Here is a 22898-nt window from a genome sequence, read left to right on the forward strand (position 1 = left end):
GTAGGAGGCAAGCAATGAGGTTAGAAAGGAAAATCAATGGGATTAAAAAGGGTAAATATGAACATTTGTGGGTTAAGATTAAAGAAAGGACGCACTGTGTAACTGGGGCTGGAGTAAAATTCTATTTTGAAAAACACTGAATTGGATAATGGAAGGAAACAGGCCATCGTGCTCATAATGATTAACTGGAGCTTGATTTATTTGCTTATCGTGCCCTCTGGTGGCCAAAGAGTATGTAACAGCTAAATTACTGGCGGCTGCTCCCCTTGGAAACGACAACTAAATGGCATTTTTGTGGGACTTGAGATGCCCCAAAATCCAAATTCTTCAAAGCATGTACATCCTAGTCAAAATGTATGTATTTCCTAGGTTCCAAACATGACAACGCAATACTGGGTCAGCAGCATTCCCTGGAATTTTGGGATAAAATTAGCACAGAACAGGAAGGTGGTGAATATTTTGATTTGCATCCATTTTCACTGAGATTGGGGATTAGAAAAAGAGCAGTTTGATGGTACGCACATCCACGTACACAAAGGACAACTGAGGTGACTTGCGTGTGCGTGCGGGGGTGATTCGGGGGCGGGGGCGACCAGGGTTGCGGGAGCAGTACCTGAGTTGGGAAACTGAAAGGCACTGTGCTGCATTTGGGGGCTGAGTACCGCCCCGTACTGTCCGCCCATCATGTTTGTGTTTCCCATCATCATCTGCTGGGAGGAGGAGGAGGTGGAGGAGGAAGAGGAGGAGGTGCCATGCAAGTGTAGCTGTGGGTTGGCGGGGAGAGACGGCAGGCTGGGGGAGGAGAGAGGCGAGGAGGAGGAGAAGGGGCTGCTAGGGGGAGGTGGCGAGGCCAGGCCTGTACCGGTACTGTAGCTGGGCGGGTAGGGGAACTGCTGGGGGTTAGCCTGGGGGATCCGCGGGTTACTCATGTTGGGCGGCAGGTTGAGGCCCTGCGCCCGCATGGCCATGCTCCTCTGCTGCTGCTGCTGTTGGACCTGCTGCTGCCGTTGTCGCAGGTGGTTGCTGAGCAGCTCGCGCTGACGCTGGGCCAGCATCTGGGCGTTGATGGTCCCCTGCGGGGGTCGGGGGGAGATCACAGAGGTGAGCCCGTGGTCGCCGGTCAGGGGTTGGCTTGGGGCGCTCTGGATTGTTGGGCTTACCTGATTGGGAGCGTTGGATCTTAGAGGTAGGTTCACATTTGACACGCTACTCATCTGAGTCATCATTGGCTGTCGGTTCTGATCGGAAGGAACATAATAAAAATAAAGCAAAAACATACAATTACAAGAGGCTTCACCACACTTTTTAATATCAACCACAATATTACACTCTTTGACAAAAAAAAAAAAAAAAAAAAAAACAACAGTCAAGTATCATTTTTAAGCATGATTAAGGTCTTCCCCTTTTATATCCCTAATAATAACATCCGTACATCAAGAATATTACTAACCTGCTGCGACTGTAGCCGGTGCTGCAGCTGTAGCCGCAGCGTGTTGGGCTGGTTGGGGACCACTCCACCGGGCCTCAGTCCCGCCCGGGCCTGCATCCTCATCATCGGGTAACCGGCACGCGGTGCCATCTGGCCCGCCATGGGATGGAAGCCCGGCTCCTGCATGGACGCGCCGGGGTAGCCCCTCTGGGCCATGTGGGACGGGGGTGGGCCAAACTGCTGCTGGGTGTACATGGGGGGCTTCTGCTCCAGCATCATGGAGGACGGATCCTGCGGGAACTGGTCTTGGTCTAGCGTCTGGTTCTGAAAGGGTCGTGGAAAAGTTATGGAAACCTAAAACGAGGAGATTCAATCAACCAGTCTTTAGACGTTCCAGACCAATCACAGTTTACCTGTTCTATCAAAGCGGGGATACCGAGCGCCCGGTCCAGCTCCTCCAGGCCGTCGAAATCCTTCAGCGCCGTGTAGAGCTGAGACATGAGGGCCCCCTCGTCCACCGGCCCCGCTTCCCCTCCGCCGAGGCCCATGCTACACAGCAAGTCGTCCTGAGGGGTCGGGTGCAGTGACCTGGCCAGAGGAGACGTCGTGATGGCAACAAAAATTTTGATTAAGCGGGGTACACAACTGCACACATATCGATAATCCACATTTGTGTAGTCAACATCAGATTTGAGCTTTAAGTACAGCCTCTCTAAATTTGCTGTGATGACTGAACTGATGATACCTGTTCTGGTTGATAAAAGCAGTCTGCTCGATGGGCATCATGCTGTCCGGCCATGGCGCCGTCTGATTGGGCGGCGCCTGCTGCTGTTGCTGCTGTGAGAAGTGACCGACCATACTGATGTCCATGTCGGGTTGGGCTAAAGAGGGACAAAAATAAAAAAAAATATATAAAAAGTACATAAACTATGATCCAGTACCTCCCCATAACATTTTCTGTGGAAACTATTAATTTGCTAATCACAAGATGGCGCAAAAGCACAGCATCATAGTAAATAAGCAATTTGTATATCGACGGCAACATGTCAACTGTTCTAAGATCATTTTATGTCGTGAAGGAGGAAGTTCAGCATTGGGTTATTAGCAGGAGAAGGTACAATTCTTTGTCATACGTACTGTACATATGCGTGTAAGGTGGATATTTTTTTTTTCTAATCGCATTACTTGTAGGCCTTTTGTTTCAAGGCTATTATAAAAAGGAGTTTGATTTAATATTGACTTCTTTTGGCATCATGGTTTATGCCAAATTTACAGTTACACTCAAGTCTCCAACTGCTATTGATTTCTTATAGGGGATTACTGTAAATAAAATTAACATATAGTGTATATGAGTTTCAGGTTTTCCTCACCATTGGGCATCATGGAGGTCTGGAGCATCTGCCGAGGCCCTGGCTGCCCGCCGGGCCTCATGGGAGCGCCGCTGTGGCTCATCCGACCCTGGCCCATCTGCGGAGTCGAGGTTGAGCCCGCCCAGCCTTCCTGCTGCTGTTGGATACCTGGCCGAGGAGGGCCTGGACCCACGAGTCCTGAATGGAAAGGAGAGTGAGCCGGGTGAGCCCTTTTACACCAACTTCCATCAAAACGGCTTCGGTTGCGACAACCCACCTGGTACGACCATGTTGGCCTGGTTCGCCATCATGCCGTGCCCTCCCACCATGCCTTGCTGCTGCTGCTGCTGCTGTTGCTGTTGAACTAGCGTGTACGGGCTGGTGGTCCTCATGGGGTACTGCGGTGACCCGCTCATCTCCAGGGACACACTCCTCGCCGGCCCGCCCCTGCCAAGCTGTCCGAGCCGCATCCCCCCGAAATCTGTAACAGAAGTTGAATGGGGAACAACGTAGAAGACTTACACTTGTAGGGATGCTACGACACTTTCTCAATGTTGGCTGAACTCGGAAAACAGTGTTTGAGTACTTTAGCCACCTTCGATGGCGTTGTGATTGGGAATAACCGAGCTCAGGTACTCACTGTTCGGACCCATGCCCCCGGCGACGTTTTTGTGCTGCGGATTCTGCGCCAGCGCGGCCGGGCTGCTCTCGGACATCTGCAGGATGTCGTTGATGATGTTCTGCTTGTCCATAGAGCTGGGCAGCGAGACGGGCCGCGGCTCGCAGAACAGCTGCGGCTGGGCATTCTGCAGGTCGTTCAAGATGTCGTCCAGCTCTGATGACTGCACAGAGGAGGAGGAGATGACACTTGAGTCATGTGAAAACACCCGACGATAAATAAGTTGCAAGTGGCAAAATTGCCCACCAGAGTGCAGCAAACAAATACGCACTCAAACAGCTGCTTAAACAGGAGACGCCCGTTTTTAAGAGGATGGCCAATAAGCTGACTTGTGCAAATTAATTTATATATATATATATTATTATTATTATTTTTTTTTAAGTGATTGGTTGTAGCTACCAAGCTTTTTCGGAAAAAAAAAAAAAAAACAACAAATAATTAAATTAGTAATTAATGAGTCCTTCATAAATGATGAGAAAGTAACTATTGCTCTAGTTGACTAGCATTGATTGCATCATTTAACTTTTATGCTTATCGGACCTCAAACCTCACCTAATAGCCGTAGCGTCAGCCTGTCTTTTCTTCACTACTAAAAAAATTCAACTGTTGATTTCAAGTCAAAATAAAAATACTCCCTGTAACTTGTTGCATTTGAAAACCTAATTAAATTGATTACCTGTATTTGCAAATAATGTCATTATTTCCAATGCTGCGCTCCGACAAGGAGAACACGCAAACTCCCCACAGCGCGGCCGGAGCAATATTGTGATCGCCACATTTGTGATCATTTTGGTCAAGATAAATGTGGCAAGAAATACGGTTTCATCTTGTGAACGCGTACAAGATGTTACGTGTGCCTGCGATTAACTTTTCATTTCACAATATCGTGATCAATTTGGGCACGATGTACGTGATATCCCCTTTTAGTACAATTTCATGTGGTGGAAAACGTACAGGATGTACGAGAGTACAGTACTACAGTCAGTGCGGGGGGGGGGGGGGAAGAGAAAAGCCCTAATGAGGTCAGGAATGATGTAATGCTCCTGTACACTCTCACTTGCCTCCCTTCCTCCTCCCTCTTCCCTTCCCACACCCCCTCCCCTCTCTTTCTATTCTCGCGGCTGCGCTGCTTTGCTTTTTCACCCTTAATGGTTCCTGTTTCTATCAATCTTGCCCCGTTTTTTTCAAGGCGGCGGTGTAACGCAATCCGCATCATCCTGGGAAGGAAAAGCGAGACACTGCAAACACTGGGCCAAAAAAAAAAAAAAAATTACAAATAAAAAAATAATAAAAAAAATAAAAAAATTATAGAAGGGATTAATGGAAATGCCATTTCAGCCTTACTAAAAAAAACAAATATTTCAATGTGTATTGCACTCCATATCATCGTATAAAAAGTGTACAGTCATGACAAAATGAAATAAGACAAAAGTTATGAGACAGCATCAAATGAATATCGTTCCTTCTAGTGTGCCCATTTTTGGCACGACACGTCTTGCCTTGTGACGCCTCTCCAAGCTGAGTAGGATGACACAAATTTGTTATGCGCTATAGGATAAAGGATATATAAATATGAGTGATGTCATATTGTCAATCGACATGTTGCTGCTGCCTGGTTTAAAATGTTAAGGCACCGCAGCATAGAAGCTATTTACTGTTTTGATAGCAGACTGAACACGTCAGGGTCAAATGTGTATTTTCTTTTGTTTTCTCTGTAAACTTCAACCAGGAGTAGAAATAAACAGCTTAAAGCTTCTTTTTTTTGTGAAGACTTTTTCACTAGTTTCCAAACTGCTGCTATTTTTTTTTTTTTTTAAAGTGTGTACTAAGTTGACTTCAGTGCCACCATGCAGCGCTTGCAAAGCAGGCGCGAGTTGCCCTGTCAAAGTGGGAATTTTGTTCTGGGAGATCATGTCACGGGGGCGGTGGGGGGAGGGGAAAAGGAAGTGATTTCACTCATGTCGGTCAAAGTTGACTACAGTGGAAGATTAACACACACAAACACACAATATTCCCACTGCCTTTCACCACAAGTCAACTCTGGTCCGATTTCACATTCACAGTCCTGCATCAATAATTCATCCTTCAAACAATCATGAGCATTACAGTGAGGAGGGAGGGGGTGTGTGTGTGCACATGTGTGTGTGTGTGTGCGCGCGGGGGGTCAGTGGGTGAGGCTGGACCCCCACCCCCTCCCCAAATCGAGACGTCATCGCTCACACATGGCCGAGCAGCCATTCACCAACAGCCCACTCGCCAGCTAATGCAATCGTCATAGCGTCTGTGATAAATGACACACGCGCACGCAGGGGCTACAAGAAAGTGGAATGCGCCCCCAGTCATTTGACAACCATCCATTTTCTTTGCCGCTTATCCTCACGAGGCTCGCGGGGAGTGCTGGAGCCTATCCCAGCTGTCAACGGGCAGGAGGTGGGGTACACCCTGAACTGGTTGACAGCCAATCGCAGGACACATTGAGACGGGAAACGGTCGCACTCACACTCACACCTAGGGGCAATTTAGAGTCTCCACCGGAGTGCCCGGGGAGAACATGCAAACTCCACACAGGAGAGCCGAGACTTGAACACCAGTCCGCAGAACTGAGGCCAACATTCTAACTAATTGTTCCACTGTGCCACCTTCACCATATTATATATAAACATATATTGTTATATTTTATATATAGATTTTAAATCACAAAACAATCAAATAAAAAATGACTGATGTATAATTCAAAAAATTTATTTTACAAATACTTGGTGAATGTATGTTGTTGCCGTCGTGTCAAAACCTCGTGCTAAAATTTGGTCACTTTTTGGTCACCCACCCACCCCGCCCCTAACAAATTGCTACTCCTGGTTAGTCACATCGTGTGTTATTTTTAAAAATGATTGACCGATCCACAGTGTTGATGATGCAAGGTGAACAGCTCAACGAACATGCCATTTGGCTCCGTGAAAAGTGATGCTTTTGCAGATTCGAGAATCCACGCATCATCTTTGGGGCCGCTTGGCTCCCAAAAAAGACGGTTTCGACTGACTGTTATTAAGGAAAATGATAAATGGGGGGCGCGCATGTATCAGGTAGTTTTGGGCAAAAACCTCCTTTCCTCAGTAAGAGCATCGAAGATTGAATTTCGGCCGAGTCTTCCAGCATGACAATGAGGCCAAACACAAGAGCCCAGGCAACTGAGGAGTGGCTCTGAAAGAAGGATTTCAAATAGTGAATAAATACATCAAAAATCATACAATGTGATTTCCTGGATTATTTTTCCCCACATTCTGTCTCTCATAGTTGAAGTGTACCCATGATAAAAACTCCAGACCTCTCATCTTTTTAAGTAGGACAACTTGCACAATCGATCGCTGTCCAAATACAACCCCCCCACCCCCCACCTCCCGTATGTGGCCTGCAGGCCACACTTTGCCCACATGCTGGACATTGAAAATTGAAATTTCACCGGCAACACTCCGTGTTCATTCCAGATTCCTCTCCTCCCTCCTAGCCTTCTTTCTTTCTTTCAGTGCCAACCCTGACCCGAGCCGGCTGCCAAACCCGCAGATTCCCGGGCCAAACGCGAGCAAGGATCAAATGGCTGAAGAGCCGCGGGGGCTCCTTCCAAATGTCACAGTCGTTTGAAGCGGCTGGGACGCGGCTTCCTTTTGCTCACGCCACCAACCCACGTCTTTAAAGATATCTCGTCTTTTGGTCGAGGAAAAATGACCGGAACTGCCAGAATTCCACAAACATTAGTTTTCTGTGGAGTAGCCATGCAATAACTGGAGCACTTTGATCGTACTACTGGCAGCCGGTGATCTGATTGTGCATAGTGCGCCCACGCGGACACACAAATATACACGCAAACACACTGTAAAAGGGAATCGGCGGGTCGTGGAGAAGGCAGTTTCGGAATTTGGCTCTTTGACACCAGTTAATTAGCAGTGGCTACTAGTCCCGGTTACCAATGTATTGGAATCTCTTATCGTGTGACCTTGAGTTGAGTCGAGGCATCCTGCGTAAACCTATACTTAAATGGGGCACACACACACACGCATGCACACTGACAGTTGAGCCATATTGGAGTGTTTCCCATGCCTTTCGATTAAGGTCAGCAAAGGCCTTATTTTTACCTGTTTTTGAAAGATTAGCTAGTTTTGATTTCTTTGGTGTGAGTTGCATTGAAGTGATTTTTTGAAAATAGTCGGTGCTGATAATAGTAAATGTTAAAAACCTGTCAATATTTCCAACTGCAAATCCTTGTATGTGGTCTACACTGAGGTTGACTGAGACACAGACTCTGAAACTCATTCAAATTTTGTCTACTACTAACAGCTAAACTCTTGTTCTTTGTATTTTTAGCTGTCTGCCCTGTGGCACTGCGCTGCCTCACAGGTCAACTTTAGTACTACGGCAGACGTGGTTGTGTGTGTGATGTGTGCTACTACTGTTCATCTCAGAGACACCACATGTTTTCAGAGAAGTCAGAACACCCTCGGTTATTTAAATAAATGAATAAGAGACTGAAAATCAGTATGGGTGCTGCCAGAGAAGAACGCAACAACAACAACAAAAAAGTACCTCACCTGTTCAGCTTGATCGTACCCAACATCTGTTTTCTCCGTTTTGACAAGTGGGTGTTTTCCTCCTTCCACCTTCACCTCCCCGGGCTCGAGCTTGGGTGCCTTGTCCTTCAGTCCACCATCGTCTTTGTCCAGTAGGTAGCGCAGCAGGGCGTTGTCCTTCTTCTTCGGGCTCATGGGCTCCTGCTTGGGGGTGCCATCTGCGCCAGAAGCACCCTGGCCTTGCTCCTGGCCCAGCTCCTTACCGGTGGCCTCTGCGGTGAGCTTGGCCAGGTCTCCGGGAGATGTGCTGTTCTGGAGCAGCTGGTGGAGGATCTTGTGTTTCTCCTTGAGGGATGTGGCGTGTGTAGTCACTCCGGAGAGGCTGCCGCGAACCCCAGTCCCGTCTTTACCCTCTGCCCCTGCGTTGGGGGACAGAGGCGTCTCCAGAGGCTCCGGTTTGGTGGTGAGGAGTTGCAGCAATTTGGTGTGGCCCTTGCTGTCGTGAAGACGAGCGTGCGCGTCGTCCTCGCGCTCGTCTTTCGGCTCGGCCAGATTGCTTTCCGACGGACCCGGCGTGTGTCCGCCCTGGCCCGCTTCGAAAGAGTCCGCGGCACCCGGTCTCGACATGAGGTGAGCCCCCGATCCCAGCGGGACGTTCGCCGGGGAACCTATCCTCCGATCTGGAGACCCCAGCGTGTGTCCGTGACCGACTCCGTGACACTCGCTGAGGGCTTGTAGGGCTGACAGAGAACTGCTCGTGTAGCTGTTGCCATGGCTGCTTGCTGCGCCGCCGCCCATCCCTACCGGGGAAGGAGAGTGGAGGCCAACACGTGGGCTGGCCGCACCCCCTGGGCTGCCGCGATGCCTGGGGGAGAGCATGCAGTTCTGCTGAGGCGGATGGGGGCCGCCGACCGGGCTGGGGCTGGCACGGGAGGGACTGTTCATTCTCCAGTTCTGGCCCTGCTGCGGCGGCTGCATTCCCCCCGCGTGACTGTGCGGCGGGGGGCAGCCGTAGCGGTAGCCCTGCATGTGTCCCCCCATGGCTGCCGGCTCTCTGGGGCCAGCTGGGCCCGGAGGGGAGAAAGGCGTGCTGTTGCTGATGTCTTGGCCCTGAGGTCCTGAGCCTGGCAAGCTGCCTGGGGTTGGAGGAGTCATGGAGGGGGTGGAGGAGTTCATGGGCTTGGGAGCCATGCCCGTGGCCTGGGCGCCAGGACCCATGTCCTGGCCCATGCCGCATACAGTCTGCTCCCTGGAGGAAAAAAAAACAGCAAGGCAACGTGAAATGGTTTTTGTGATGGATCATTTATTTCACGAAAAGACAAACTACTGGAGCACTCCACTAAGAAGGAAATACAGCTACTAGGAAAACAGTTAAATAAGTATCCCCCCTCCCTCCAAAATTCCTACGAACTCATTCACTGGGAATTTGAACCGGGGACATTAGTGTTCCAACAGGTAGAATATGCAGGGAAAAGTTGCTGCTTTCGGGCATACCTCTGCAGAACGTGCAGGGACATGTAAAGTTGGGGTTCGTTGGTGGCGTGGGAGCGCACTAGTTTGCTCTTGGTGTGGGCCGACACAATGGTTCCGTCCGAGAGGGAGAAGCGGTAGATGGGGCTGAACGCCTGGCCGTGGCGGAGCACTAAACAAAGAAATCAGAGTATGCATACCAGAACATAGGTCGGATTGCCCAAAAATAAATAAATAAATAAAAATAAACGCTACCAGTGGGCGTTACCTTCTTGCTGATGCCGTTTGGCAAAAGACATCTCGCCGTCGTTCTGCAGGTGAAAGCGTTGGATGCAGCGACGCACCAGATCCTCCCAGCCCGGCTTCATGGAGGCCCGCAGCAGGCTGGTATCCAGGGAGGTTATCTTACCTTGAACACAGCCAACATTTTCAAGGTAAGATCGCAAGTCACACATTCAAGAAGAAGAAAAATAGCAATCTTTAAAATAGATGTGTTTTGTCAGGATAATTTTTACATATTGTATGTAAGGCACACCCAAGAGCCTTCTCAAAAGCTGATGGTGTCCCTTGTAATCATACTGAGCCTTTAGCGCAGCCCTTCTAATGGATGCATAAGGTAAGCCCAAGCTCTACTGTTGAGTCTATTCCATGCGCCTTATATATGAAAAAAAGTTTTAGAATGGGCCAGTCATTGAAGGTGCGCCTTATAGTGCGGAAAATACGGTAATTAAACCTCTACAAAATGGGAGCGGACCGGGTTATTTCCTGAAATGTCAGCAAGACTCACAGGCCACAAGATTATGTACACCTGGTACACTCTAATGCGATTCGCCAAGAAACCAGGCCATGCCATCTGCCGGAATAATGGATCTCGTTAAGATTATGCAGGTATACCCAATGTCGCTGTAATTGGACTAGCGCGTTAGCATCGAGGCCAGCACGGCGTTCTAACAGTCGGTCGCCATGCCTCGCGATTTATTTTCTCTGGACACTCCGGTTCGGTTCATGGAAGACCAAATTCTTCAAGACAACGCTTGATTGTCTAAATATACCCAACAAAAAACTGGAAAACAGTCCAGAGTCAGCTGAGAGAGGCTCCAGCTCAGCTGCAACTCAAAAGTGGACTATTAGCGGCACAACAGAAAGCGAATGGATGGATGAGCCGAATGGTGATTTCTTTGTACCTTGGAGGTCTTGCCGCGTGGTGAAGCTCTCATGCGTGGGCATCATTGGCCTCTCCTTCATGGGGACTCTGCGAGCCACGCAGATCAGGCACGACTGGAAGTCTGAGGGCGGGAAAGAGAAGTGAGACATGAGGATGTATGTGAAAGGATAGTGAAAGCATGAAGGATGGAGGAGGGGGGAAGGACTGAGGGTGATGGAGAGAAGGGACAGGGAAATGAAATGCATGTTATTCCCAGGCAGGATGATTAATAGGGTTATTAATAAGGCTGGGGAGCAGGGCGCGCTCCCCGCTACCCCTCGTCTTTCATGAGGAGCAGCAGCGATGGCGGGCAAAGGAAGTGATGACCTTTTGAGTCTGAATGTGGATGCGTGAATTAATGCAGCTTTCAACTTGCCTATTTTTTTTTTTAAACAATTTTTCTTGTTTTGTTGCCTCTGAATAAACTTCATCAATGCCAAGGTAATGAAAAAAAAAAAGAGCTATGAAGCAAATTTTAATTATAAAATGTTACAATTATGATAATGTGACAATATTAAGTGGTAAATTTACAATAAAATATTTAGAAATATACTAGTGTAAAGTATGAAACAAAATGTTAATTTTACAGTCTTTTGACTCAAGATGATAGCCAATGTAATTGTTTTAATTGTTACATTTGGGCAAATTAAAAAAAATTGATCTTGAAATGGCAAGTGCATATCAGAACAAATTTTACATATTTATATAAAAAAAAAGAGAAACAGTAGATTAAAAGTCAAATCTTTGTCTTGAGATCAAATCACAACCAAAATGACTTCAATTCCCGCCCACACACACACACACACACTTAGGTTATATTACATAATAAAAGCTATTTTAAAAATTAATCTGTCAGCCAATGCATTTTAAAAAATATTTAATATTTTAAAAAATGAACTACAGCAGCAATACAAAATTTTTCATTTTGATGCCTCTTGAGTGCCTCCAAGTTATTGAGCAGGCTTGCTAAAAAAAAATATTCAAGCCTACTCACCATCTTCCCAGATTTTTTCATCTGTTTTTGAGCCGTTATTTAAATGTAGTGACCCTCTGTACTTGCGTACCATCTCCTTCCTCCTTGATGGACTTGGGCTCCGAAACGGCAAAGCACTGCATGGTCTCGTATTTCTGCTGCTGCTGCGGCTCGTGCTCGTGCGCCTGCTCCAGGGTCTCGCTGTGCGGGTTGACCAGCATTCGGCAGTTGAAGGTGTGGCTGTTGCGCCTCGGACCCTCGCTGGACCACGGCACGCCGTTCACTGGGTAAACACAAACGCATCGGACTCTAAATAGAGACTCAATTGAAGGTGAAGGTTACTGTCAAGCTATACATTATTCGTTTAATGGTGTTTTGAACGATTCTAATCGGCAATTACGAATTCTCATGGGCGCCGCCGTTTTTCCGAGTCACATGACTTGAGAAAAAAACAGGAAGTGACGTCTCCTGTGCGCAAACAAAGAAATCGTGGCCGATTTGTAGTGTAATCACATGCAGTACCACCACCATCGGACATGTGAAAATGCCCCATTTTATTGTTAAATTTTGCCATAATTCGGATAGAAATAATCCAAGGAAGGCGCGGTGGCATATTCTGCCAAGTAGAAAAAAGAAACATTGAAGGATAACACTTTTAAAGGACAATAAGTCTATGAATTATTTTAAATAGCATTGTTATGATATTGCTAGCCAATGATGACAAAAGTACTTCTGCCGACGGGATTACAAATCAGCCATGATTCCTTTGTTTGGGCACAGGAGACGTCACTTCCTGTTTTTTTTATAAAGTCATGTGACTCGCCAAAATGGCGGCGCCCATGAACATTCGTAATCGCCGATAAAAATGTTTCAAAACACCATTAAGTGATTATCGGATTAACCTCAAATTTTCAAGGTACAGTACGTATGACATGAAGAAAAGACTCATATTTTAATCCATCCATCCAACCATCCATTCATGTGAGGATTTGTGAATTTCTGTGCAAGTTCATCCAAGTCAAAAGTTGGAAGTAATGTAAAAAGAGCTCGGGGTGTGTGTGTGTGTGGGGGGGGGGGTAATAAAAAAATGGAGCTTCAAAGCTCATTTGGTAACAGGAAAAACAAAGCAAATCCCAGAAAGGCATATACGATGAACAATCAATTTCAGTGGTAAATCGGGATATTTTGTTGGGTGGGGGTTGACGGACCCCCTAACAAGTATACAATGCAGCCAAACATATGGACGTCCGCGAAAACGCACTTTCACGGTATCAAAGTCGCGCCCCACTCCATCTGCTGAACTCATTCTCTGCATTGATGATAATCTCCCAGTTATCTGGGACAGCCCAGTGCTTGATGCTTTTTTTTTTTTTTTTTCCCTTCCTGGGTGCTTCTTCTTCTCCTCCTCGCCACTCGCTCTCCTGCCCAGATGGCCGGGCACTCATCAGACCTCAATCCCAAGCATCGAAGGGGGGGTGGGGGGGAAGCGACTGACATACATTGCAAATCACCTCCGGTGGTTGATTAGTGGCAAAAAGAAGTGAATGTCAAGTGATAAAAGGGTAAAAATTGGTCTTGTCATTGTCATGCAATATGAATTTAGTCTCTGGAAAATTAGGACCATTTTCTCTCATAATATCATTACCTCATTTTTAATATGTAATTGTAAAATGTATATTGTAAAATAAGGAAATTTTATTTTGGCAAAATAAACATTTTCTTGATGACACAAAATCATTGGTTCTCATAAAATTTGGACAGTTTTCCCATAATTATTCTCAGAAAATTACGACTAATTTATGTAGTAGCGTAAATATCACTTGTAACTTTATTCTCTATATTATTTTATTGTCCCCTGAGGATACTTTTTTCTCAAGTAACTATTTTAACCTATTGACTATTTTTGTAAAATTCTCAATTTTTCTCTAATGCTGTACTACAAGATGTTTCTCAATCACTACCCTCGAAATATTTTTGCAACGCTAAGAGTTCTCGTGTATTATCATGCCCTTATTCTTATATTTTGTCATGACTATTGTCAGAAAAATGTAACTTTCCTATAGATATTTTATGATTCTTATAAAATTGAGTTTCTCCTTCTTGTAAAAATATGACAAAGCTCTCATATTACAATTTTTTCCACATCACCTAAAATTACAATTTCAGCTGCAATATTTGATGTTGACATTTTTCAGAAGAACAAAAAAACGGAACGTGACAGCGAAAATGGCAAAGACACACGCATGACACGACGAAGGAGGCACGAGATGAGACTCTAGGAAGGGAGCCACGGCTGATGGGCGAGAGAACCTGAAAAAGGAAGTTAATTAGCCGAGAAAGCGGGTAGACGGAAGAAGAGCGCTGGGGGGAAATCGCAGCATCCAGCAGAGGAGAAAATGAAGAACGTATAGATTGCACACAATGACCCAAAAGAGAAAGTAGAACGCACCAAAAAGTCTAAATTGGCCTAGAAGTCAAAGCATCGTCACCATTTGGTCTGAGTGTGGCTGATTAATCCATTTTATGGATGAATTCAAGATTATAAATACATTAAAGCTGGCGTGTGACAAGTGTGTCCACACCATTTTTCTTAAGTACAACGTCATACATTTATTTTTAGGGGAAATTAAATGAGCATTTAAACGTGATTTTGTGAAAGTGTCACTATTTGTATAAAACAGTATATAAACGCCACACTGGAAAACCAACTTTTAAAAAGGTACAATGTGTAAAAACTAAGAAACAAATTTCACTTCCTGAAATATGATGGTTTTGAAGGTAGTCGATGTAAAGCTCCCACGGTCTTCTTTATTTGGAAAGTGCTCTATGAACAAAATGTACTTGTGTAAACCTCAGAGAAAAGGCCCTGTAACTGTATGGCTAATTTCATCTCGAATTTTTGAACATTTACAGTTTTGAAGCCTTATTTTACAGACTTTTAACATTTAAATTTGAAAGGCTCATTAACAACGCAGCTCTGTGTTGCAAAATTTATCTACACTTAGAGATGGCCCGGGGCAAATTTACCCACTTTCCATAATTGTCTACGCAGTTCCAATTGAACTTGGCGGTCTAGCTTAGCATCGTCACGCATAGTGATGTGTTCCACTTCGGATGGTCAACCGGCTAGTTCTGTTGGGCTCACCGAGGGATTTGGGCAGCAGGTTCTTGATGAACTCGGCGTGGTCACCGACGTGCAGCACGCTGTAGACGCTGGTGTTCATCAGCTCTTCCTGGTTGTAGTGCAGGTACTGCGTCACGTTCTCCGACACGAACACGATGTTGCCCTCCATGTTCACCACGAAAAAGAAGCCGTCCAGGGCCTGTGCGGGGGAAGAGGGTGATGGCAAACAATATTACAAATTTATTCTTGCATATTACAACCAGTCTAAGAATTTATTTCCCTTTCTCATAAATAATATGGATAACTTTATTCTCGTATTATGACCATAACATTACAACTTTATTTGCACGATTCGACATGAGCCCTTTTTATTTACCTTCAAACTCCACTTGAAAAAAAATGTAACAATATGGTAATAAAAGGTGGGAATTGTTTAATCTTAATCCAAAATATATAAAGCAAGGTCTCTCCTATCTGAATGCTTACATTGGAAGATTGATTATTCTTTCACCCCCCCGCCAAAAAAAAAACCTCCAGGCACTTCTGCTTATTTGTGCGTTTGGCAATTATCCGCCATCTTGATAAAGCACGCGCTGTAAGAATTGCGCAATGCTGCCACATCCATCCATCCGCCCCCTCCCCCCCCCGTCTAAAAGCACGAGAGAACAAAAACGAAGACGCGGAGGAGGGGCGCTTAATTGAAAGACTACAGCTCCGGGTCAGCCATTACGCAGAAGATGGTGGCATTTAGGCCATCAAATCACCTGCAGCCTTAAAATGGGGAAGAAAAAAAAAAAAAAAAAAAAGAATTCTGGTGGTTGTTAATCTGACGAGGTTTTCCTCTTCCACCTCTGCAATGAGGATAATCAGCATTAGAGTAATTGTTCCGTACAGGCGTCCGTACATTTTTTTAATGCCTCAAAACCTAAAGCCGAAAATAGAGCGGCAGAAGCGAGATTCATCCATCGCGGTGTTTTAAGTGCATTCCGTGTGAAGAAAGGCCACGCGCCGGACAAGTAGGGCAACACGGAAAACGGAGCAAGCCTCCTTCCACGCAGCAGCGGCGCTTGCGTAATGCCGCAGGGCCAATATGCTAATTTACAGTGGTCTGGTTTCAGCAAACCACTGTCACACTTCCGGGTTACTTGGGACGTGAGGGAAGGGGCGGGGGCAAAAAGTCACAAGATTCTGAACGTTACGAGAAAAATGGAGATTACTTGTAACCCTATGAGATTCAAGCTAAGACATTATACATTAAAGTCATATTAGACACAGAAATGTTTTATCGTCACAAGGAATAATGTTGTATCCTCCCTAAGAAAAAAAGTTGGATTATCAGAAAAACATTGAGAGGAAAAAAAGGTGTATTATGAAGACAAATGTTAATATCGAGACGAGAAAGAAATCAGGGTTTCACGAGGATCACAGGGATTGCTGGAGCCTATCCCAGCTGTCAGCAGACAGGAGGCAGGGTACACCCTGTACAGGTCACCAGCCAATCGCAGGGCACGTGGAGACCGACAACAGCCGCACTCACAATCGCACCTACGGGCAATTTAGAGTGTCCCATTAACGTTGCATGTTTCTGGAATGTGGGGGGGGAAAGCAGAGTGCCCAGAGGAAACCCACGCAGGCCCGAGGAGAACATGCAAACTCCACAACTGGGGGGTCTGGGATCGTACCCGGGACTCAGAACTGTGAGCCCAACGCTTACCATCTGATCCACCGTGCCGCCTTAAGTGTACTTAATTGCTCAATATATGTTTACAATAAATCATGCATCTATGTAGGCTATAAAATTCCCGTGACCCTTGTGAGGATAAGTGGGTAAGAAAAAGGATGAATGGATAATGTTTATCTATTTATGCAATGGGACACATAGACAAACAGAACAAATGAATCATCTTCGATGACAGTGCAGTAAGTACTTACAGCAATAATGTATCTACTTTTTGTTCCATTTTAGTTTGCTGTTGTATTGTGAGATTTTCCAATTTTAAAATATGTTCCTCGGCAAATCATTAAAACTTAAAATGCTCATGATTGGCCGATACCGCTATCACCGATCAAATCGGTGTAAAGTCTCAAACAGGCAAGAAAAAGTCATTCTACATTCAGAGAAAAAGTCTGATCGATGAAAGCGGCATCATTATGAGGAGGAAAAAAAAGTCTAGTTACAAGAAAAAGTTATGATAAGAAAAGTAGTACAGGACAAAGTTTGCATTATGACGAGAGAGAAGTTGGGACTTTTACGAGGGAAAAAATGTTATCCGGGAAAACTCTGGGGTGAAAATAAGTTGTATGATTACAATTATTATTATTTACACATGATTTTGTTACTACCGAATTGTTTCACAGTACAGTAGGCATGTCAGGCACTTGAGAAGAGGTACGGGTGCTTTTCTCCCCTTACAGCCTTTCCTACCAGCGCATCCTCTAAAGGAACACAAGCTATATTTAGCCGCCACGAGCCCGTGTGTCGATTCGGTGACGCTGGACCACGAGCGCTATAAATAGCCTCCAACGGGACATATCTAAAGGCCGATGTGAGAGAAAAGTGAAGCGAGACCGAGAGAGGGGTTGGTGGAATGGAGTGATTCACCGGAGCCGGCTGTTGCTTTCTTTCCTATTTGTACGTAAGCGCGTCCGCGAGACAATGGGGCCACCGCAGCAACAGCGGCTGATTTCGAGCCTATTTCTGGAAATCTCCACTGGCAACTTTTAAATCTATCGCAAACACGGATTCAATTATATGTACAGTAGGAGTGGGTCGGGTGAAAACCTGTGAGGGACCAAATATTATTTGTTGATTTGACATCATTTTACCCCTCCCCACGAGGTGCGGGCATGGTCAAGAGGTTTCGTCGCCTCCCACTCTGCGCACGCCGGCTCAAGTCACCAACCGTCAAAATAATGCGGGCCAAAAAAGACAAAAATTAAACATATCAGCGTGACAGACCTCAGTGCAACAAGTCTCTCGAATAATTTTTTTTTTGGAGAGAATACAATTTACAACAACAATAAACCAACAGTATATTGTCGAGCCATTTATTTTCTGAGAGATGTCATATATCTCAAAAAAAAAATAAAAAACTCAGAAGTCGCGTCACTCCTATTGTCAAAATTTTCTCATACAGTGTATAGCTACTCACTTCCAACATCATGGGTCCCAAGGCATCTTTGTCAATCACACTCTGGCCCGTCGACGACACGTCGGCCTTCTGCACCTCCTCCTCGTTGGCGGCGGCCGGTTTCTCTGCTGACAGATAGGTGACCGAGGTTAAAAAAATATATATATAATTTGTGGCAGAATTTTTGTCTTTAAAGCTCTAAAATTATGAGAAATAAATACCACATCATTTTGCATCGCTAATAAAGTTGGAAAATTGTGAAAAAAACTTGTGAATATATCTAATATTGAGAGAAAAATTATCATCAGTGATGTCAATTGTTTAAAAATACAAAGTCTTTTTTTTTTTTTTTTTAAATGTTATTTTTCCGATACACCAGGGGTGTCAAACTTATTTTTGTCACAGGCCACATTATACTTAAGCTTTCCCTCAAAGGCCCGTTATGGCTGTGAAACAATAAAAAATCTTTAACCGCCTCATCGTATTTACACATGAAATTTCGGAACTAGTTTTGCAATCAGAAATCAAGGCTTGGTGACAAAAAATGCTTGTAATATCTCCATGTTATCATTTATGATATGACAATTTGAAATTTTGGTACAGATTTAACCAAAGAAAAAAAAAATCATAGAACTCGATACACGTGATTTGCCTCCAGATCTGGCCCCCAGTCCTTGAGTTTGACACCTTTGCTATATACAGTAGTTTTTTTCTAGGTGATTACATATTGTGCGTTTATGTTATGTCACTGGAAAGCGCCGTTTCCTTCAAGCAACTTACTGCATCTTAATCAACAATATGCTATCTTTTTACAGGGCCTTTCGGAGTACAGGTCTTTACACCTTTCCTCACACTGCCGTCGCTTGTGGCTTCCAACACTCGCCGCCTTCATGAGCTGAGCTGCAGCCACGCCGGTGTACACTCACTCACTTGTTTACGGATTATACGAGGCGCGGTGACATTGAGTGATGGCTCCGCGTAGCCTGGTCGGTGGGGGTACAGCTGTGCCGCTGTAAGCCCCCCTCCTCACTCCCGCTGGGCCAGAGAGGTCCCGCTGACGCAAACATCATTAACGCCCAAAAAGATGAATGCGCGGGTCTGTGCGGCGTTGCGCAAGCGAGGTTTGGAAACATCACTTTACTTGCGCACATATTTAAGGCGCGTGAATGTGGTGTTCTTTTTCGCCGGCATTATTTGTGACTTTATTGTCCCTCCGACTTGCCAAAGGTAGGCGAGAGGGTGTAAATATGTTTGACGTATAAAAGTTAAATTAACAATGAAGTCACAGATTTGCAAGATTGAAGTCATAATATTGAATATCACAGAATTACATCACAGTATTGTATTAACAACTACTGTATTTTCAAACTTTTTCTTACAATTTTCCTATAGTAAAAATAGCTGGTAAAGCATTGGCCTCACAGTTCTGAGGACCCAGGTTCGAACCCGCACCCGCCTGTGTGGAGTTTGCATGTTCTCCCCGTGCCTGCGTGAGTTTTCTCCGGGCACTCCGGTTTCCTCCCACATCCCCCCAAAAAACCATGCAACATTAATTGAACACTTTAAATTGCCCATAGATGTGATTGTGAGTGTGACTGTTTGTCTCTATGTGCCCTGCGATTGGCTGGCGCCCAGTTCAGGGTGTACCCCGCCTCCTGCCCGTTGACAGCTGGGATAGGCTCCATCACTCCCGCGACCCTAGTGAGGATAAGCGGCAAAGAAATTGGATGGACGGATAGATGGATTTTAACATATCACATTTCTTTGATAATTTAGTGACATCATGCAGGCTGACACTTTATAAAGGCAGTTTTCTGTAAAATGCATACCATACACCTGGTGACTCTTGACAAAAATGTCAAAGATGGAACTAAACCTGAGCACCCAATAGCGCTGCATTTAAGGGTAATTTCCACCCCACCCTCCACCGCTGTTATACTACATTGCTCAAGTTGCATAACAGTCCCCCATCACATAAAACAAGATGACATCGCTGTCCACGTATATAATTAGACTACATGGCAACGGTCTGGTCTAAACTTACTCAACTCATCTATATCCGCCTTCGCGGCAACATGAGAAATTCAAACTATATTTGGAACTAAAGAAAAAAACTTTCAATTAGTTTGGATGATTAAAATCGGAAAAGCAGTTTTTACAGTTGATGAAACTGGAACGAAAGGACAGCGGAGCTCCCGAAAAAAGGGCCTCAGATAACTTCAAAACAAGCATCTGTGCAAATGATTTAGCGGTGCTGATTGATGTGCCTGATGTTCTGGTGGACGGGATGCCAACAGAGTGCTCGGGATTATGTACGTTACATGATGAAGTCATGGGAGGGGTTTCATTAATCAATCAAAACACCGTTTAGGACAATATTAAATTGAGCTAACAAAACTTAAGGCACACATGGATGTGATTATTGTGGTGATTTTGGCCTGTTGTGACGAACTAACAGCAAATTTCATGTGAATTGGTAAAACTGGTGACCGGGTGTTCATTTTTTTTTTTTTTTTTTTTTACATAATTATTATTATTATTTTTTTTTGCAGGCTCCTTTTTCATTGACTTTGCTCCCAAAACTGGCTCATTGGACCTCAAGATATTTTCACACATTCTGTTATCATGGACATGTCCATCCAATTTTGTTGCATTCAGTGAAACTGGTATCAGCAAGTGTTTTTTCCCCAAAACTTTCCAGGCTTCCATCTCATGAAATTCCCCCAAATGTGCCCTTCAAGCATTAGCCCCCCCCCCCCCTTTAGCGTAATGAGGACAAGTGCGATAGAAAATGGACGGATGTATAATACCGTAATTCCCGGCCTACAGAGCGCACCTGGTTAAAAGGCACCGTACACAGAAAGATTTTAATGTTAGCGCCGCGCTAACGCCAGCGCCGCATCACTGCATAAACCGCAGGGTGTGAAAAAAGTAGCGGTCTGTAGGCCGGAAATTACAGTAATGGGCGGCGTTTGCGAGTGTTGGTCGGGTAGGTGCGTACCTTGCTCCTTTATTTGCCTGATCTGCTTCACGGTCTCCTTCAGGATGGCACATTTGTCGGGCTTGACGTTGAAGTTGTCGATGTCGTTGAAGTTGGCGAAGATCAGCTCGGCGAGCTCCTCGATGTACTTGTTCTCGTGCTCGCGGTTGCGTTTCTCGTTGCTCCGCTTGGGACTGCCGTCAGAGACAAAATCATTTTTTATTTATTTTTTAAAACACCCGTAAAGGATTTTATTTTGTGTGTGTGTGGATTACGTTTAATGCCAATTCAAATGCCAAAAAATTCTTAGATGAAAGATTCTCAAACGTATCCAATAAAATAAAGAGGTAACACACAGATGCATTTCAAATCACTATACACTTGAATAAATATTTCAGTAGCTCAATTAAAAAAATCCTTAAACTAATACTTAAAATTAATAATAATTTAAAAAAAATATATAAAATAAAAAAAATACTTTCAAAGTGCAATTTCTGCCTGTCTGTAAAATAATTCGATATGTTTTTTTTTCCCATGAGGTTTTTTTTTTGCTGTAAGCTATAATCAAAAAAAAAAATATGGAGTGAATCTATACAATAAGATTTTCCCTTTTTGCATTTAACGACCTAAATTGAGTTAATGATTAACTGATTTAACAGAGATGCACTTATGTGACAATACCAACAGGCTGAGCTGTTGTTGTAGGATAGAAAGCTTACCTGGGTCCAAGAAGTTCAGCAGAACATTCTTTACGTTTCCGCGACTCTGCCCTTGCAGGGTCCGACGAGTTTTCCCCAACACCGCTCATCCTCAATGCATAGTCAGCCTCTGTATACAAATGTTTAAAAAAAAATAATAAAATCAGGGCCTCTACGATGGAAATAACAAATCAGAACATTGGGGGATTTCTGTGTAAGAGATGCTAAAGCATGGGTTTCCAAATATTTTTGGGGGCGTAACTGCTTCTTGGAGGCTGAGGGGGTCCTAGTACTGAAAATTGCAAACGGGTGAGGGTTACAATCAACAATCCCCCCCCATCATGACGTGCCCCCAACCCCAGTTTGAAAACCACTGGGCTAGAGTAACTCGTGTGTGTTTCTTTCGGCGTGTCCCTTTCGGGGTCGCCACAGCGTATCATTTCAGATGAACGTATATATATGTTTGGCACATTTTTTACGCCGGATGCCCTTCCTGACGCAACCCTTCTCGGGGAGTGGAGGCGCCAGCGGGATACGAACCCACAACCTCTGCGCTAGAGTAACTCGTGCTTTTCCCCAAAAAGGTACAGAAAGTGTACACGCACATGGGACTAAGCCTCGTCGTGATTTCCACTAACAACCCAGGCTAAAGTTAGCTTCTTCCTGGCGTAAAAAGCTTGTCAATCGAGTTGTCTCACTTTAACATACTTCCTTGACACCAATTCCTATTTATTGGGGACTTTTTAAAACAAAACTATGGTAGGGTATGGTATAACGTGAAACAACCTGCCTAGCTACATGACATATTTTAAGCCAACTACTACAATGTTTTCCTAACCTAAAAACCTAGTACGTCAGACCATTTTTTTTAAAACAATCAAATCCATAGTTTGTCAGGAGAACAACCTCCCGTCTCTCCTACAGGGGAGAGAAAAGGATTTCCGCAGCACGCATGCTGTGTTGCCATCCAGTCCAGCCATGGAAACATGACAGGCGCACATGCCTGCCTGCCGACTCCTCCTCTATTACATAAGGCGGGCCAGGCAGAGTAGCAGCAGCAGCACAAGATACTGTACAGCACATGTAGCGTAGCTTACAAGGGAGGGGAAAAAAAGACGTACTTTGGAGGCAGGAAAAGGAAGAGGAGCACAGTTTCGATGACAAATGACTTCAATAAGGTTTTAGCTTATTTCTATTGGAAATCTTTTTACCAATCTTTCCCGGCCACCACTAGAGTCTTAAGGCTTTTTTTATTATTAATGAGAGCAGATATAAGGTTGTTAAACTTAATTAATAGCC

The 22898-nt window shown here is 44.9% G+C and overlaps 1 protein-coding gene across 10 annotated transcripts in view; it reads right to left on the reverse strand.

Moving 5' to 3' along the window:
* ncoa2 (nuclear receptor coactivator 2) overlaps window positions 1-22898 on the reverse strand; it is a 42668-nt gene that overhangs the window by 4642 nt on the left and 15128 nt on the right. For 6 of the 10 annotated variants that reach the window (XR_009792712.1, XM_061805137.1, XM_061805138.1 and 3 more), the window contains 17 exons: window positions 21621-21729; window positions 20923-21095; window positions 17943-18049; window positions 14812-14989; window positions 11758-11949; window positions 10674-10775; window positions 9758-9898; window positions 9514-9661; window positions 8041-9268; window positions 3419-3620; window positions 3056-3259; window positions 2800-2976; window positions 2175-2310; window positions 1843-2017; window positions 1451-1753; window positions 1161-1238; window positions 614-1073 (listed from right to left, as the gene is read on the reverse strand). Coding sequence is in view for 9 of the 10 variants with exons in the window: in XM_061805137.1 (XP_061661121.1) it covers window positions 614-1073; window positions 1161-1238; window positions 1451-1753; window positions 1843-2017; window positions 2175-2310; window positions 2800-2976; window positions 3056-3259; window positions 3419-3620; window positions 8041-9268; window positions 9514-9661; window positions 9758-9898; window positions 10674-10775; window positions 11758-11949; window positions 14812-14989; window positions 17943-18049; window positions 20923-21095; window positions 21621-21709 (4093 nt within the window). In the remaining variant the exon portion in view is untranslated. The remainder of the gene's footprint in view (window positions 1-613; window positions 1074-1160; window positions 1239-1450; window positions 1754-1842; window positions 2018-2174; window positions 2311-2799; window positions 2977-3055; window positions 3260-3418; window positions 3621-8040; window positions 9269-9513; window positions 9662-9757; window positions 9899-10673; window positions 10776-11757; window positions 11950-14811; window positions 14990-17942; window positions 18050-20922; window positions 21096-21620; window positions 21730-22898) is intronic. The other 4 variants (XM_061805140.1, XM_061805139.1, XM_061805143.1 and 1 more) reach the window with 2 other exon arrangements.

The sequence above is a fragment of the Syngnathoides biaculeatus genome, chromosome 19 (genome assembly GCF_019802595.1).
Source record: "Syngnathoides biaculeatus isolate LvHL_M chromosome 19, ASM1980259v1, whole genome shotgun sequence".
Taxonomy (NCBI): domain Eukaryota; kingdom Metazoa; phylum Chordata; class Actinopteri; order Syngnathiformes; family Syngnathidae; genus Syngnathoides; species Syngnathoides biaculeatus.